Source organism: Puntigrus tetrazona, chromosome 1 (genome assembly GCF_018831695.1).
Source record: "Puntigrus tetrazona isolate hp1 chromosome 1, ASM1883169v1, whole genome shotgun sequence".
Classification (NCBI taxonomy): Eukaryota; Metazoa; Chordata; class Actinopteri; order Cypriniformes; family Cyprinidae; genus Puntigrus; species Puntigrus tetrazona.
Genome location: NC_056699.1, coordinates 24,938,949 through 24,953,752, shown reverse-complemented (window position 1 = coordinate 24,953,752; position 14,804 = coordinate 24,938,949). Strand labels below are relative to the sequence as shown.

The window sequence follows — 14,804 nt, the reverse complement described above, 5'->3', positions numbered from 1 at the left end:
GAGGCACTCCTTGCACCGGTCACGCATGAATAAATAAGGCGTGAAGATACAGGAAAGTAAAACCTTGAGCGCCTTGTGAAGAGTCGGGTCCTGGCTGCTTGACAGCGTATCGCTGCCTGTGGCTACAGGCCTGGTGGGACGCTAATATCACTTTTGATAGAGCGCGGCAGAGCTGCTCTGATGTCACTATGTTTCTGAGGAATTGGGAGAGTCTGAGAATCCTTGATAGAAATGCTTGATAGACATCTGGATTTATCCGAAGACTCTTTGTCAACACTCTGACACATCACACCTCAGCTGTTTCTTGAGCTCAGCGTGAGATAAGAAGGATACATATTTCTATTTGGCAATAAACGGCACAAAATTGTATTTTAATGCATTATATTTTAAATTGAAACATTTGAGAGAAAAGGGCTTGGTCAAGTAAAGTAAAAAAAAAAAATTAAACAATAAAATAATATGAGAAAAATAAGAGAATAAGAGAAAAATATTTAGCAAATATCAATTAAATCATTGACATTTTTTTAAAATCAGAATAACATTCATGGATAAATTTATGTCATTTACATATTGCAAAATGTACAGAACAGATGCATAGAAAGGTGCAGAATGTACTATTTTAAAAAGATCATAATTAATTAGTTACACAATGCGATAAATGTGACGTTTACATATTTACAATAAGATTTCTTCTTTTCTTCTTTCTTTCAAAGAAGAAAAATTCAGGCTTCTCACTAAAATATTAAATAGCGTGACTGTTTTCAACACTGATAATAAGAAGAAATGTTTCTCGAGCAGCAAATCAGCATGAATGATGCTGAAAATGCAGCTTTTCAACGCAGCCTTGGTGAACATACAAGATGATTTTCAAACAGTGTTTGTTTGCTAATGAAATGAGTATCTTTTTTTGTGCACGCGTGGATGAATCATACCTGCTCGCTTCCTTGTCTTGTGATGCAGCTCCTTCTCAAGCAGAGGCTGTGAGGGGGCGTGTCCTAAAGGGAGGGGTGGGCGGATCCATTCCGGCCTGTTCCATAATCTATTCATGACAGCTCTTTAAGGAGACTGAGACCCAGCTGCTCTAATTTAAAAATAAAGACCCCCACCTTTATCGGCCCCTCCTTTCTCCATCTCTATTTCACAGGAGACCCCCTTTCTTCTCCATCCCCCTCATTCCTGTCATGCTCTTTTCACTTGGGACTCCTCGAACACGGACCGGGATATGATTAACCGCTTCACGTTCAGCTCTGAAAAGAGCGGTTTGTCGTTCCAAGAAAGAGCCGTCTCTGACCAGCTGCCATTACAGGCATGAAAAGGCTGAAGCTGTTTTTCTGAGCCCAAAACAATGGACAACTAGCAGGGGTCCTGTGTTGTGATATTCAGGGTTCTGGCTTATAAGTAATATATGCATATTAACAGGGCTGTCACAATGGCAGCGCGCGTCAAAACGTGTAGCAAATGAAGGTCATTAGAATGCAATCAAGTGAAGTAGTGAAAATGCAGTAAGGCAGAGATAGAAAGAAGGTCAGAGAGCGATGCCTAATGCGATTGACATTCTTTGGCATGCTCACGCTCAGATAACGTCTATGCAGGCTCATGGGAAAAAACTGACAGAGATCGTGTGTTCGCTGTCTGAGATGTACAAACCTGGACAGGATAGACATCACGTGACTGTATAAGTGGAGGATGTTCAATCTGTACAATCGATTGACCGTGTTAAGACAATGAAACATTAGAAATGTGTTCACAGCGGATAAAAAATGGTTTTAAAAACTGTATCACATTGCAATTACAAATTAAACGGACTAAGGTCTTGTCAATATATTTTAATGTGTGTTTATTTATATTTGGTCATTTCATATTGGATATTTTATTTAATTTTTTATTAAATTCTGATATCCTTTATTATTTTATTGTATTAAAATGACAAACATTATGTTTTCTAATACTTTATTATTTTTTAATATTTAACTGATTTTATTATTATTATTATGATCACAACATTGCAGTCTTGTAAATATGATTAATATTTATAATAATATAATATTTATTAATTTAACATATCAATTTATTTTAATTTATCTGATTTTATTTGATTTCTTTTTAAAATTGGATCCCGATTATATACGAATATATTTCTTACTGACTAAATCCTGATCCTTAAATTTTTATTTAATTATTATTATAAATGCTATTCTTTCAACACATAAACACATACAATTATTTATTATCGTTTTAACATTTTGTTTATTTTAAAATCGAATGTATACATTTATAAATGCGTTCCCTGTCATGTTATTTTATAATTGAAATCTAACACTTTTTAGTTAACGTTTACCTAATTAAAAAAATCCTTCAAATAATCAGGCCACAAAAATGTGCTTAGAAAACAAGGTGGGTGTTATTTGCATGCGTAGCCCGGCCCCCTTCATGAATGTGTAATCCTCGCGAGTGTGGGCCCCGCCCCTCCCCCGTGAACGCGCCGTATAGATGGAGCGCTCTCCTGGCCGCACTCGCAGCTTTTCCTCTCCAGTCCGTGGGCATTGTTGTAAAAACAGAAGGACAATACAAGAATAGAGTGGCGGATAATAGAGCCTCAAAAGGGGCATCAGGGAATTTGTCCTCTATATGAGAGCCGTGTGTCGGCTGAAGTTTAGTTTTACAGGCAGCGAGCAGACAAACGGAGGAGGCATGACTCTGAGACGGAGTCCAAGTTTTGCGGTGCTGTGCGTTCATGTGCTTCTGCGGTGCCTGTGGATGAGGGTACGTTTGGCTTTCATATGTCACATATGACAACTGTTTATGCGACGCGATGTGAACATGCATATGCGGATCGGATCGCTCTTACTATACAGAGTCGATCTCATTCGATTCATCTGGATTTTTGAGACTTTCTTTTTCTGCAGTTTCCAAAATTGTCGCTTTTTTGTCGCTCTTTCTTATCAAAATGGTTGCTACGGATGCGAAAACGCCAAAAAAAAAAAAAAAAAAAAAAAAACTAAATAAATCGAATTGTGTGCAAATACCTTTTTACACTGAAACTCAGGTAACCTGATGTCCCGGGTCTCACATAGATGGGGCTTTTTAAAATCTGTGAATTTAAAGGGCTTTTAAAGACTTTTGGTTCTTTACGCACGCAAACGCCTTCCACGGAACGTTTTTGCGCACGATTTCGGCGCATAAATTCAAACGAATAAACAGAGGCGACTAGGATAGGTGTCCCGTGTGACGAAAATGCCGCGCTCTTAATTTTGCATGTTGTTTTGTTGCAGGTTTGCGAGGCGTCGGGGCACTTTGAGATGCAGGTTTTGTCCATGCAGAACTCGAACGGCGAGCTGCAGAGCGGCGCGTGCTGCGACGGCGCGCGCGTCGCGGCGGACCGCTCGTGCGCGGCGGACGAGTGCGACACGTTTTTCCGCGTCTGTCTGAAGGAGTATCAGTCGCGGGTGTCTTCGGGAGGCCCGTGCAGCTACGGAAGCGGATCTACTCCCGTTATCGGTGGGAATACTTTTTCTGTCAAGCCCCTCGACGGCGCGAGCGATAAATCCAGGATCGTGCTGCCCTTCAGTTTCGCCTGGCCGGTGAGTTGAAAAAAAAAAGCTGTTTTGTTAGCAAAGCCGTTGGGAAATCGTAATCTGATTAAACATGTCTGGGATTACGGGAGACCGGGGCAAGTTGTCACACTCTCTTCCCACGGTGGGTTTATTTGGGAAAGTCAGTTTGCGTGTAGATTATTTATCGAGAAGAGCCACTGTTTTGGGGCATAAAAATGTGAACCGGACTACAAAACCAGTGGAATCGAGATTTTATAAATAAGCTTTCCATTGATGTTTGGTTTGTTATGATAGGACTATATTTGGCTGAGATGCAACTGTTTAAAATCTGCAATATGAGGGAGCTAAAGATCTAAACGTTGGGGAAATGGCCTTTAAAGGTGTCCAAATGGAGTTCTTAGCAATGCATATGTATTTATGGTAGAAGATTTACAATCTTCACGGAGCATGAGCTTTACTTATTATGCTTATGATTTTTGACATGAAAGAAAGATTGACAGTTTTGATCCATACAGTGCATTGGCTGTCGCTGCAAATATACCTGTGCTACATGTGACAGGTTTTGTGGTGCAGGGTCACAAATCTACATTTTGTGTGACAACATGCCCCAGTAGCTGGTCATGTGAACTTGTGACAACTTGCCCCTCAGTGTCACCTACACACTAATTTCCATGATGCTTGCGGTGTCTCGTTCTGTTGGTAAACACGTTTGTCAGAATCCTGATTTGTTTGTTTTATGCTACCAACGCTGTATTTTTAATACCGTAAGGGGTAGTAGGTTTAGGTTTGGGTTAGGCGTGTAAGTTAAAGTCTGACACAACGTCAAGCTGGAAGCAAAGTCTGATTGGTAGCATTTTCTGCTGTCGAATTATGGTACCAACTGTTTTAATAGGAGGTAGCAGAAATGGTCAGAACACCAGTTCTGTGCCTTTCATGGCATTCCTGTACGATGACGCTCAGGCTGGACAGGGGTTGTGTTACCCCACCCATTTACAGTCCGCCAGTATCTTCTCAAAACAGCAGGACAATGTGCTCTAAAACACCTGAGTTTATCTCCAGCACCTACTGATGGACATTCAGAGGCTGTTTTACACACAATGGCCACAGGAAACTGCTCTTAGATATCCAGTCAGACCACCATTGATCATTCACAGGGGTTATCTCTCTATCTCCAATGCTCTTAATGAAACCTATAGGCAGCATTTTTGGGCATCACGGATGCCCTGCTAGTCCAAAACGTGCTTATGACGCTGGAAAGTTAATGCTGTGTAGGTCGGTCCACTAAGTTTTGAGACATCCAGTAACGCAACGTTCAAACTAAGCAGTAATTCATATGTGAAGGTTTATTTGGTCAGTGCTCATACAATATTGTGACAATATATAATGCTGTATGTCGAAATAAAAAATAGCAAATAATAAATCAATAAATCAACACATATTCTGCTAAATATTTGCTTAACATGCCATGTCTGCATATATAACATGGCTGGTGTTGATTATTAAATGGTTACAGGTTGATAGTTTTTATTTCCAGTTAACTTATGTAAGATAAATAGCCCTGTACATTGTTAAAATAAAATACTGCGGTAGTCCTATATGGGTCGACTACTAGACATCAGCCTTTAAAAATCTCTTATCAGTCCATCGCTGCATTGCATTAAGCATCGCCCGGGGCAGATCTGATCGTGGCATCTATTTTTCTCCACTCTGAATCTGAATCGAGCGATTGTTTTTACCGAAGCCCATGCTTACTTTCACAACTCATAAGGCCCGAGCCGTCAGCACGAGGTCAAAGCAAGTCAGTCTGATAGGCCAATTAGGGCCAGTTTCCGTGGCAGCCACGCTCAAACATCTCACCCCCTGCCCACGTCGATCAGAGCGGTCTAGACCTGCCTCACAGCCGCTCTGAATAGAGATTAATTAGACATTGTCATCTTGCATGCTTTCTTTTCCATCACAAGTCTACCTAGCAATTGAACCGCGCTCAGCCTGCGACGCTGGGTTGTGGGACGGCGGTTCAACAAAGCAGGTTTACAAAGAAACACAGGGGGTCTTTGCATGAGCGTGTGTGTGTGTTCTGATCTATTTGTTGTTCGTTTTCGCATCATCAGCAGCAGTCAGATGAAAACGCGGGGTGTGTGTATGCATGTTTCAGACGGAGTCTTGGTAACCAGCGTCCTGCTGTTTGTGAACTTGGATGAGAAGAAGCCTAGAAGATTGATTGTACTGTAGATATTTCGTGCCTCGTGCTTAAAAATCTTCGATGGTTACCATAAGTTCAGCTAGTGCTTTTCGTTAAGAAAGGTTGTCGACTCGCTCTTTGGAGACGTTCTGTTACATTTGAAAGGTTTTCAGACCCAGATATCAGTTTAAGGGATCTCTCTGTCGTAATAACATTTTCATTCATGCGAAATTAAATACTGCAACTGCTAAATGTCTTAATAATAAAGGTTCTGGCATCAGTGGTTCCATTTAGAACCTTGAACGTTCACTAAACCATTAAAGGTAGAACAATGTTCTTTAGATCATTCAAATGTTCCAGAAAAACATGGTTGTTTTATAGAACTGCTGTGAAAACCTCATTCCGTAACTTCATTTTTAAGTATTTTTGGGCACCTTTACCCGTTACTTTCACTTTATAGAAGTTCACTTGTGAAGTTCAGATTAGAGCTGGCCGATATAATAGATATAAATAATTGCAACGATTTTATTGGAAACGTAACTTGAATCGATATCAGTAATACAGTATCTGATGTTGGAAAATGTCTTGAAAATACCATTCTGTGAATGCTTCAATGCATGGAATTGTTAGTATAGTACAGGTTTTGTAAACAATATTTTGGTATTTAGTGTTACATTGGCACATATAGATGAAAATGATCGTGAAAAGACAAGAAATGATGGTGAAAGACGAGCCTCGAATATTTTCTGTGACTGGATGTATAGTTCTTGCATTAAACACGTTGAATCTCATTGGTTACGCTGACAAGTTCATTGAAATGATCGTTCATCTAATTGAAAAAAAGCATGCTTTTGGGCCATCTTAGAGCAAATACGCAAATATCTCGATATGGAAATATCCCAATATAGAAGTACTGAATACGGTCAAGCAAACATCTCGGTCGGTGTGACGTGAGTTCTGTCTGAGAGGTTCTTCATGTCTTTCTCACACTGTCTCTAGTTCAAATCACTGAGGTGTCACTTGTGGATGAATCCTGTAGCCCTGCTGTGTCTTTCTGTGTGTGAGTTTGAACTCATACTGCACCCATGCACACGTTTGTGAGTGTGTGTGTGTGTGTGGATGGATGGATTAAAGCTCATAAAGGCCTGTAGATCCCTCAGACTGCAGAGGCAGGAAGAGTCGGCATTACTGGTGCGTGTGAGGTCATCTCAGAGAGCCCTGATGGACTAAATGCTTCTGCTGTCTGTTCTCAGAATCGGCTCGTATTCTGAGAATGTTTCTCAAGCTGTTTCTGTCAGTTTCGTGTTCCTCAAAACATCATCTAACATCCCATCGAGGGTTTTTCTCACACATTTTTTCACTCTCCCGTCTGTCCTGTTACTTATCTTTAGCTGATGAAGAGCCAGATAGTGAAAGTAGCTCAGTGATGTCTCCTGATAAAGCACAAGGTGATCAATCATTACGGTGTTTGTATTGCAGTGCTTTATTAATGTTCCTCAAACATTCTAGAATGGTTTGTTCTAAACCCTAACCTAAAATGTCAAAGTTCTCCTTTAATGAATTGAATGTTCTATTAATTAAAGGATTATTTTAAATTATTATTATTATTATATTATTATCATTTTAATTAATGTGTCCATGTTTATTCAACTGTTTTCAACATTGATACTAATAAGAAATGCTTCTTGAACAGCAATATTCTGGAAATCGTTAATCACAGGAAATTACATTTTAAAATATATTGTTATATTTATTCAAACTGGTCATTTGAATTGTAGTTATGTTTAATAGTATGATAAAACATTAAAAAAATCTCACCGACTTTTCTGAATGGTATAGTGTAACCATTTTTTTACTGTTAGAATTTAACATTTTTAAATGTAACAATTTGATTTTAGATTTTTCAAGAAAATTTGAAATATTCATATTGTCTAGCATTGATAGAATGTCTAGAATAGACATTGATAAGATTTAGCAATTTTTAAGTTTTTATTCATTTAGTTTATAGTTTATAGTTTTTCACACCATACCTTGAAGTCTTTCTCTTAATTTGGACTAAATCTCACCTGTTTTAGACAACTAGGTGTACAACTTAAATCAGCAGAAGTAGAAAAACAAATGTTCAAATAAGACATAAAATCTCCCAATATTTCCAAATGTGAGCTTTACTGATAACACAGCACTGGGCCGATTGGACCGACCTGAAGCTCTCTCACCACTGGATGAATGTAAATGAACAAAACGAACGTTATTTAATTCATAGCGATTCTTTGAGACTGCGTGTAATGGTCATTTAATGTGTTTTTTCTTTCTTTCAGAGGTCATATACATTGATTGTTGAGGCTTTGGACTTCAATAATGACTCAAGCACCGGCAGTGAGTATTTCTCTCTCACAAACACACGTTTTTCTGTATCTTTCTAGAGAGTACAGTCAGAAATTGACAATGAGAGAAAAGCGTGCTTGAAGGCAGCATGCAGCTTTTGTGTATTTCTGTGTGTGTGTGTGTTGTGGATGTCTGGCGAACACTTCCTGTTACTAAACCGCTGCCTGCACCTGCTTGCATTCATCAGTCTTTTAAACACATTGTTATGAGTGTGAGACAATCTTACACACAAGCAGCAGGGGAGTGTGTTGGAAATTTGGGTTGTTGCATGCGATGGTTAGCAGAATCAAGAGTGCAATGTGTGTACAATCACATTATTCATTATTCATCCCATTCAAATCTAAATAAGTGTGCGAGTGTGTGCCAAATCTGAACAGGAGTGCAAATATTGACTTGTACTTAACACCAAATGCCAAGTAGCCTTTAGCACGGGTCCAGCTTCTGTAGTGCAGCATTCATTACACACACACACACACACAAATGTTGGGGTATTTGTGGTTTATGGGGACTTTCCATTGGGGTAAAGGTATTTATACTGTACAAACTGTATCTGCTATTATGAAGCAGCATCTTTATAAACCACATATGCATGTCATTAAACAAATATACAAACACACACACACACACACACACACACACACACACACACACACACACACACAAATGTTACATATATATGTATATTATATATATATATATCCATATATATATATATATATATTTATATATATATACAAACTATATATATATTATGAGAGAGAGAGCATAGGTAAAAACACATAAATATTTTATATTTTATACTATTTTATATTTATGCATGCATGTTAGAAGAAATTCAAAACACAACATTTTTTGTTCTTGCACTACGGTGTGATGTTTCCAGCGTCGAGGAATGGTCTCGCTCTCAGGTAAACGTCGAGGAGAGGTGACGGTGAGATCTCAGCTTTGGCAGCCTGGCACCGATCTCTGTCCTCGTGTATTTCCGAAGGACAGGTTTGGGTCAAGGCAGTTATTTCTGCTAAACCCACGAGCCACACACACTTCGCACACCCCTCTCGCAATTTAAAGCCCTTCGGCCAAATACCTCACCGCTGTGCTGAATTACTACGATATTCCTCTGCGCAATAGTAAACAAAGTCTATAGTACGCCGCTCTTGAAGGGACAGTTCAAATCTGTCTTTGGTTTCTGTTTACATGTCTTTTGAAATACAAAATGAGATAAAATATGCAGAACGCCTCAAAAGGTGATGCTGATTTATACTATTAAACTAGCATATAAGGGAACATTTGTGATACTTTTAAGGTCGTGTTTGTCTCTGTTGGTGGTGTAAATTGTATTTTATTCAGCCTAATATCTGCTTTAGTGTTAGGGTCAGGGTTAGCCGTTACACAAATCCGCTTGTTGTGATCTGATTTTGCGTGCGTGTCAGAGTTGTGTAATCTGGCGTAATTTCACAGGGGCCCGATTAAAGGAACAGTTCACCCAAACATTAAATTCTGTCATCATTTACTCACCCTCAAACGTGTCTGAATTTCTTTGTTCTAAGAATTGCAACTATTTGAGGGTGAGTAAATGATGACAGAGCTCTCATTTGTGGGAGAATGCACGCTAAAGTGTGTATTTCTCTCTGTCTCCCGCTCCTGTAGGCATCAACGGTCAAGTCATAGAGAAAGCGGTCCAGTCGGGCATGATCAACCCAAACCGTCAGTGGCAGGTCTTGAAGCACAACGGCCCCGTGGCTCAGTTCCAGTTCCAGATTAGGGTGACCTGCGACGAGCACTACTTCGGTTTCGGCTGCAATAAGTTCTGCCGGCCCAGAGACGACTTCTTCGGCCACTACACCTGCGATCACAATGGAAACAAGACCTGCTTGGAGGGATGGGCTGGCCCAGAATGCAACACTGGTAAGGGGTGGAGGCTATATTGGATATATAAAATAGTAAAATACTTCACATTTCATATTTGAGGTCTGTTTACATTGGGCACAGTAAAGTTTTATGTGCGCACACTGTTTTAAAGTTTGTGGTTGATTGAAATGTTTTAATGTTTTTGAAAAGTGTCTTCTGCTCACCAAAGGTGCATTTGTTTGATTAAAAAAGCACAGTAAAAGCAGTAATATTGTAAAATATTATTACGATTTAAAATATATTTTTTCTGTTTAAATATATTTTAAAATGTAATTTATTCCTGTGATGTGAAGCTGAATTTTCAGCATCATTACTCCAGTCTTCAATGTCACATGATGCTTCATAAATAATTCTAATATGCTGTTTATTACATTTAATTGTCTATTACAATTAAAAACAGTTTTTTTTTGGAAACTGTGATGCATTTCATTTTAGATAAATAGCATACAAAAGTTAAAAAATATTCAAAAGAATTACTTGAAAAATAAATATTTTATTACATTTAATGATCAAATAAAAGCATTTGTGATTAAATATATAAATTTCTAAAAAAATGAATAAATAAATCAATTCTTACTGACCTCGAACCTTTGAACAGTAATGTGTAAATAATATCCGGAATTAAAAAAAATTAAAAGTCATGCACATTTCTGTAATAAATATGTTTTTAATTAATTGTACAAACATTTCAAAAACTATGTTGTTCAAAATGTGTGGGAATGGGATTTAGGCTCGCTCAGACTGGACTCAAACTGGCTCTGAATCACTGACCTCACGGGGATGTTATTATTTGAGATTGTCACTATCACAACAAAGCTTTGGCTCTCTCTCTCACACACACACACACACACACACACACACACACACACACACACACACACACACACACACACACACACACACACACAGACAGACACAGACACACCACAGACAGCATCCCGTCTGCCAGCTAATGTGTGTTAGTGTTTAATACGGTGTGGGTTTGCAACAGTATTAGGGTGGATTTTATCTCTGTAATAGTGTTTATTCCCTCATTCACTCCCGCATGAAGAAACACGAGTGGAGGGGAGGAGAAATGACATCATGTTGGCAGATGATGTTCAGAGCGGCTGGGATGGCGTGATGAGCGAGAACTGCTGAGATCACACAGATGGAGCTGATAGCAGTAACCATATTCCTCTTTCTCTCTTGTTTTCTTAGCCATCTGTAAGCAGGGCTGCAGCACTGAGCATGGCTCCTGTAAAATGCCTGGGGACTGCAGGTAACACATAGCATTTATTTATAAAGATACTGGATTTAGTGATTATTTTCCAGCCTAAATGTCTAAATAGGCAGCACCCTTTTAAGGTAGCATGCTAAAAAGCCCATAGCCTCATGAGTAAACTCATAAGTAAACGAAACCCAATGCATTGCCCTACTATTAAGTGACTTTTCAACCCCAAAATGGCAACCTATAGATCTAATCTCATAACTATTGCTGCAAAATGGGTTTATTTTCAATGATAAAAATTGCAATTGTGTTTTTTTATATAAAACAAATTTCTGTGCGTTATTGTTGTGAATGTTCTTAAATATTAAAGGTAAAACAAACACCTTTTATTTATGAAATGTAGTAAATGGTAAAATGTGCAACATTATGCTTTTTTCCAAAGAACAAAAATGTTAAATTTACTTTGTAAAGTTAAATTCTTTACTACTGCCCAAGCCCCGTGCACTTAGTAGCAGCCTTTGCATGCACATTGTGTCTTGGAATCATGTCTCCAGTAGGTAGGTCACGTTATGTCGGTGATTTGTTGTCACCGTGTTTTCAGAGGTGATGTTCTGCCCTTCACAGGTGTCTGTACGGCTGGCAGGGAGAGTACTGTGACCAGTGTATCCCTCATCCCGGCTGTGTGCACGGCACCTGCGTCGAACCCTGGCAGTGCCTGTGTGACACCAACTGGGGAGGACAGCTCTGTGACAAAGGTAATTCTGTTCTATTCTACTAAATACTAGTCTAGTCCATACTTGCCTATTCCGTTCAATTCTGTTCGAATCCGTTCAGTTCTATTTTATTGTGTTCTAATTGACAAACTGTATTTCATGTGAGGATTCTTCCTTATTCTTGGAAGTACCGGAGAAAAGCCGCCGTGGATGACATTCTGATTGATCAGAATTTTCCAAAAAAGAGAAAAAAAAAGTCGATGGATGTTTTCTCGAGTGCTCGGTTTTTGACCAGACTCGCTCACGTTACTTATCAGCGAGTCGTCAAATTAAGACATGTATCGCGTTGCCGTTCATGGCGGCCAGCTGGCGGGAGACTCTGGCCAAAGCCAAATTTTTACTCGCATTTGGCATGAGGGTTAATTTTGGATCCTGCATTTCCATATTTCTCTTTTTTGATTTATTCTGGATTCTGTCATCTGCCTTGGAAATACAAGCTCTATTCTAATGTGTTCTGTTCCATTCTGTCCCGTTCGATTCCGTTCTATTGTTCATTTGCTGAATTCTTTTGATCGGTGTAGACTTGAACACCTGTGGCACGCGGCAACCCTGTCTGAACGGTGGCACCTGCAGCAACACGGGACCAGACAAATACCACTGTGCCTGTCCCGATGGCTACTCGGGACAGAACTGTGAGAGAGGTGGGTCACGCAAAAACACACACACACACACCTCACGTGGCCGATGCTCACCACAGACATCCTGTCAAAAAAAGAGGAAATGATGTCATGGGCAGAGGGAGGAGGATGGGCGTGGCACAGACTCCTGATTGAACTTAATGACTAAAGTTTGTTTCATCCTGAGTATTATGAAACACAAAAATCTGAGGATGCATCATGATTTTTCTTTATTTATTACACAACAGTTTGGGATTGGTAAGATTTTTTTACAAATGTTTTTGAAATAAGTCTCTTGTGCTAAGCATGCATTTATTTGATCAAAAATACAGCAAAAATAAACGGAAAACTATTGTTATTTTAAATAACTGTTTACTGTTTAGATATATATATTAAAATGTAATATAATTAGTGATGATAAAGCTGAATTTTCGGTATCATTACTCCCGTTTTCAGTGTCCCGTGATACTTATACTCATATTTTTTGTGTAAAGGATTCTTTGAAGAACAGCATTTATTGAAATCGAATCCTTTATTTAACATTATAAATGTCTTTACTTTCACTCTTGATCAAATGGATGCACGCTTGCTGAATGAAATTGTATTTGATCCACACTCATGGAAGTACTAGAGAAAAAACGAAATTCTGATGGAAGAAAAAGTTCGATAGATGTTTTCTTGAGTGCATAGTTGGTATGTTTTCGATCAGAATCGTTTACGTTACTTATCAGCCTTATTAAGCCATGTATTGCGTTGCAGTTCATGTCAGCCAAGTGGCGAGAAACCCTGGCCAAAGCCAAATTTTACTCACATTTGGCGCTTGGCGAGGGTTCATTTTGCGTCCTGCGTGTCCATATTTCCCTTTTTTCGATTAATTCTGGATTCTGTCATCTGTCTTTCTTTGGACCGGAGATTTTTATGTGCAGCAGGAGAGATACACACGCAAACATGCACTTACTAATCAAGCAGCCCGAGTCCTGGCCAAGCCGAAGAATGCAATGCGCATTAATTTGATTTGGGCAGAATAATGCATCGCCTCGCGTCACATATGTGTGCTGGAAAAATAGATCTGCTGCTGGGTTGGTTTGGCACGACTTGTCTTCTGTCAAACACACTTCACCAGGCCATCCTGGACGCAATAACAGAGATTTTCTTGTTCTGCTGTTTTCACTTTGCTCCGGTTTGCTTCGATTTTTGTTTATCCTTTTTCTTGTCGTGTTTTATTGGAAATACAAGCTCAAGGCCTCTTGCTACGCTCGTCTGTTTTTGTTGGTGGTCTCTGTGCGGTGTGAGAAAGGCCAAAGGGGCTTTCCCGTCCACTGACTGATCTGATAAAGAGCACTAGAGCGGAGAGAGGGAGTGACTGGGAGATTGAAAGGGGGAAAACCAAGACGTGACCCTGCCTGACTGTCTGACAATGAGATTGGATGCAACAAAACTCACTCTGATCCTGCTCTCCCTCAGCTGAACATTCAGCTGACCCTTTGCTAAACTCGGCGACCGTTGCTTGCTCTGAGAAGCTTTACAGAACATCTCATGATTTCTAAATTGGGGAAAAGCCCTGTTTTCGGTAAAGCTTTCCAGAAACAGAGGGCTTCTATATATTTGCATTGTTGCTGTTTTTGCCATATATTAGTTAAATGTCAGTTTGCATGCTTTAACTAAACATTTGTATTTCCAAAGCATTGTAAAATAAGCAAAAACAAACAGTATTTTATTTTTATATTATCTTTGGTTATTTTATCATTTATTTACTAGTATTTAACAGTATTTCAAATTGGCTTTGTATATTAAATTTTTTTCTTTTTATTTAGATAAAGTTTTCATTTTTTATATTTTATATTATTATATATTTAATTTTAATTACACTTGATTAAGTTCTTCAGTTAGTGGCCAAGGCAATTAATTGCTGTACATTTGATGTATTTTTTTTTTTTTATATATTTTTTATATTTTTAGTTTTCTTCTATTTTAATTCATTTTATTTTATTTTACTTTATTATTTCTAACGGTTTTCAGTAACAGTAACAACACTGCCAGACACTGACCAACCACCTAAATGGTTCAATTAAAAAAAAAATCTACCTGAATTTTTGATTTGAGCTTGAATTATTTTATTCTGTGAGTGGAAAGAGATCGTGGGGTCATAAGATGACATGAAACATGTACAGTGCT

At 38.8% G+C, this 14,804-nt stretch overlaps 1 protein-coding gene across 3 annotated transcripts in view; it reads left to right on the top strand.

The window, feature by feature from the left end:
- Positions 1-2,487: 2,487 nt before the first annotated feature.
- jag1a (jagged canonical Notch ligand 1a) overlaps positions 2,488-14,804 on the top strand; it is a 28,070-nt gene continuing 15,753 nt past the window's right edge. For all 3 annotated transcript variants that reach the window (XM_043248818.1, XM_043248810.1, XM_043248800.1), the window contains exons 1-7: positions 2,488-2,763; positions 3,273-3,581; positions 8,055-8,112; positions 9,769-10,026; positions 11,230-11,290; positions 11,864-11,994; positions 12,534-12,653. In XM_043248818.1, coding sequence (XP_043104753.1) covers positions 2,629-2,763; positions 3,273-3,581; positions 8,055-8,112; positions 9,769-10,026; positions 11,230-11,290; positions 11,864-11,994; positions 12,534-12,653 — 1,072 coding nt within the window. In that variant the 5' untranslated portion in view covers positions 2,488-2,628. The remainder of the gene's footprint in view (positions 2,764-3,272; positions 3,582-8,054; positions 8,113-9,768; positions 10,027-11,229; positions 11,291-11,863; positions 11,995-12,533; positions 12,654-14,804) is intronic.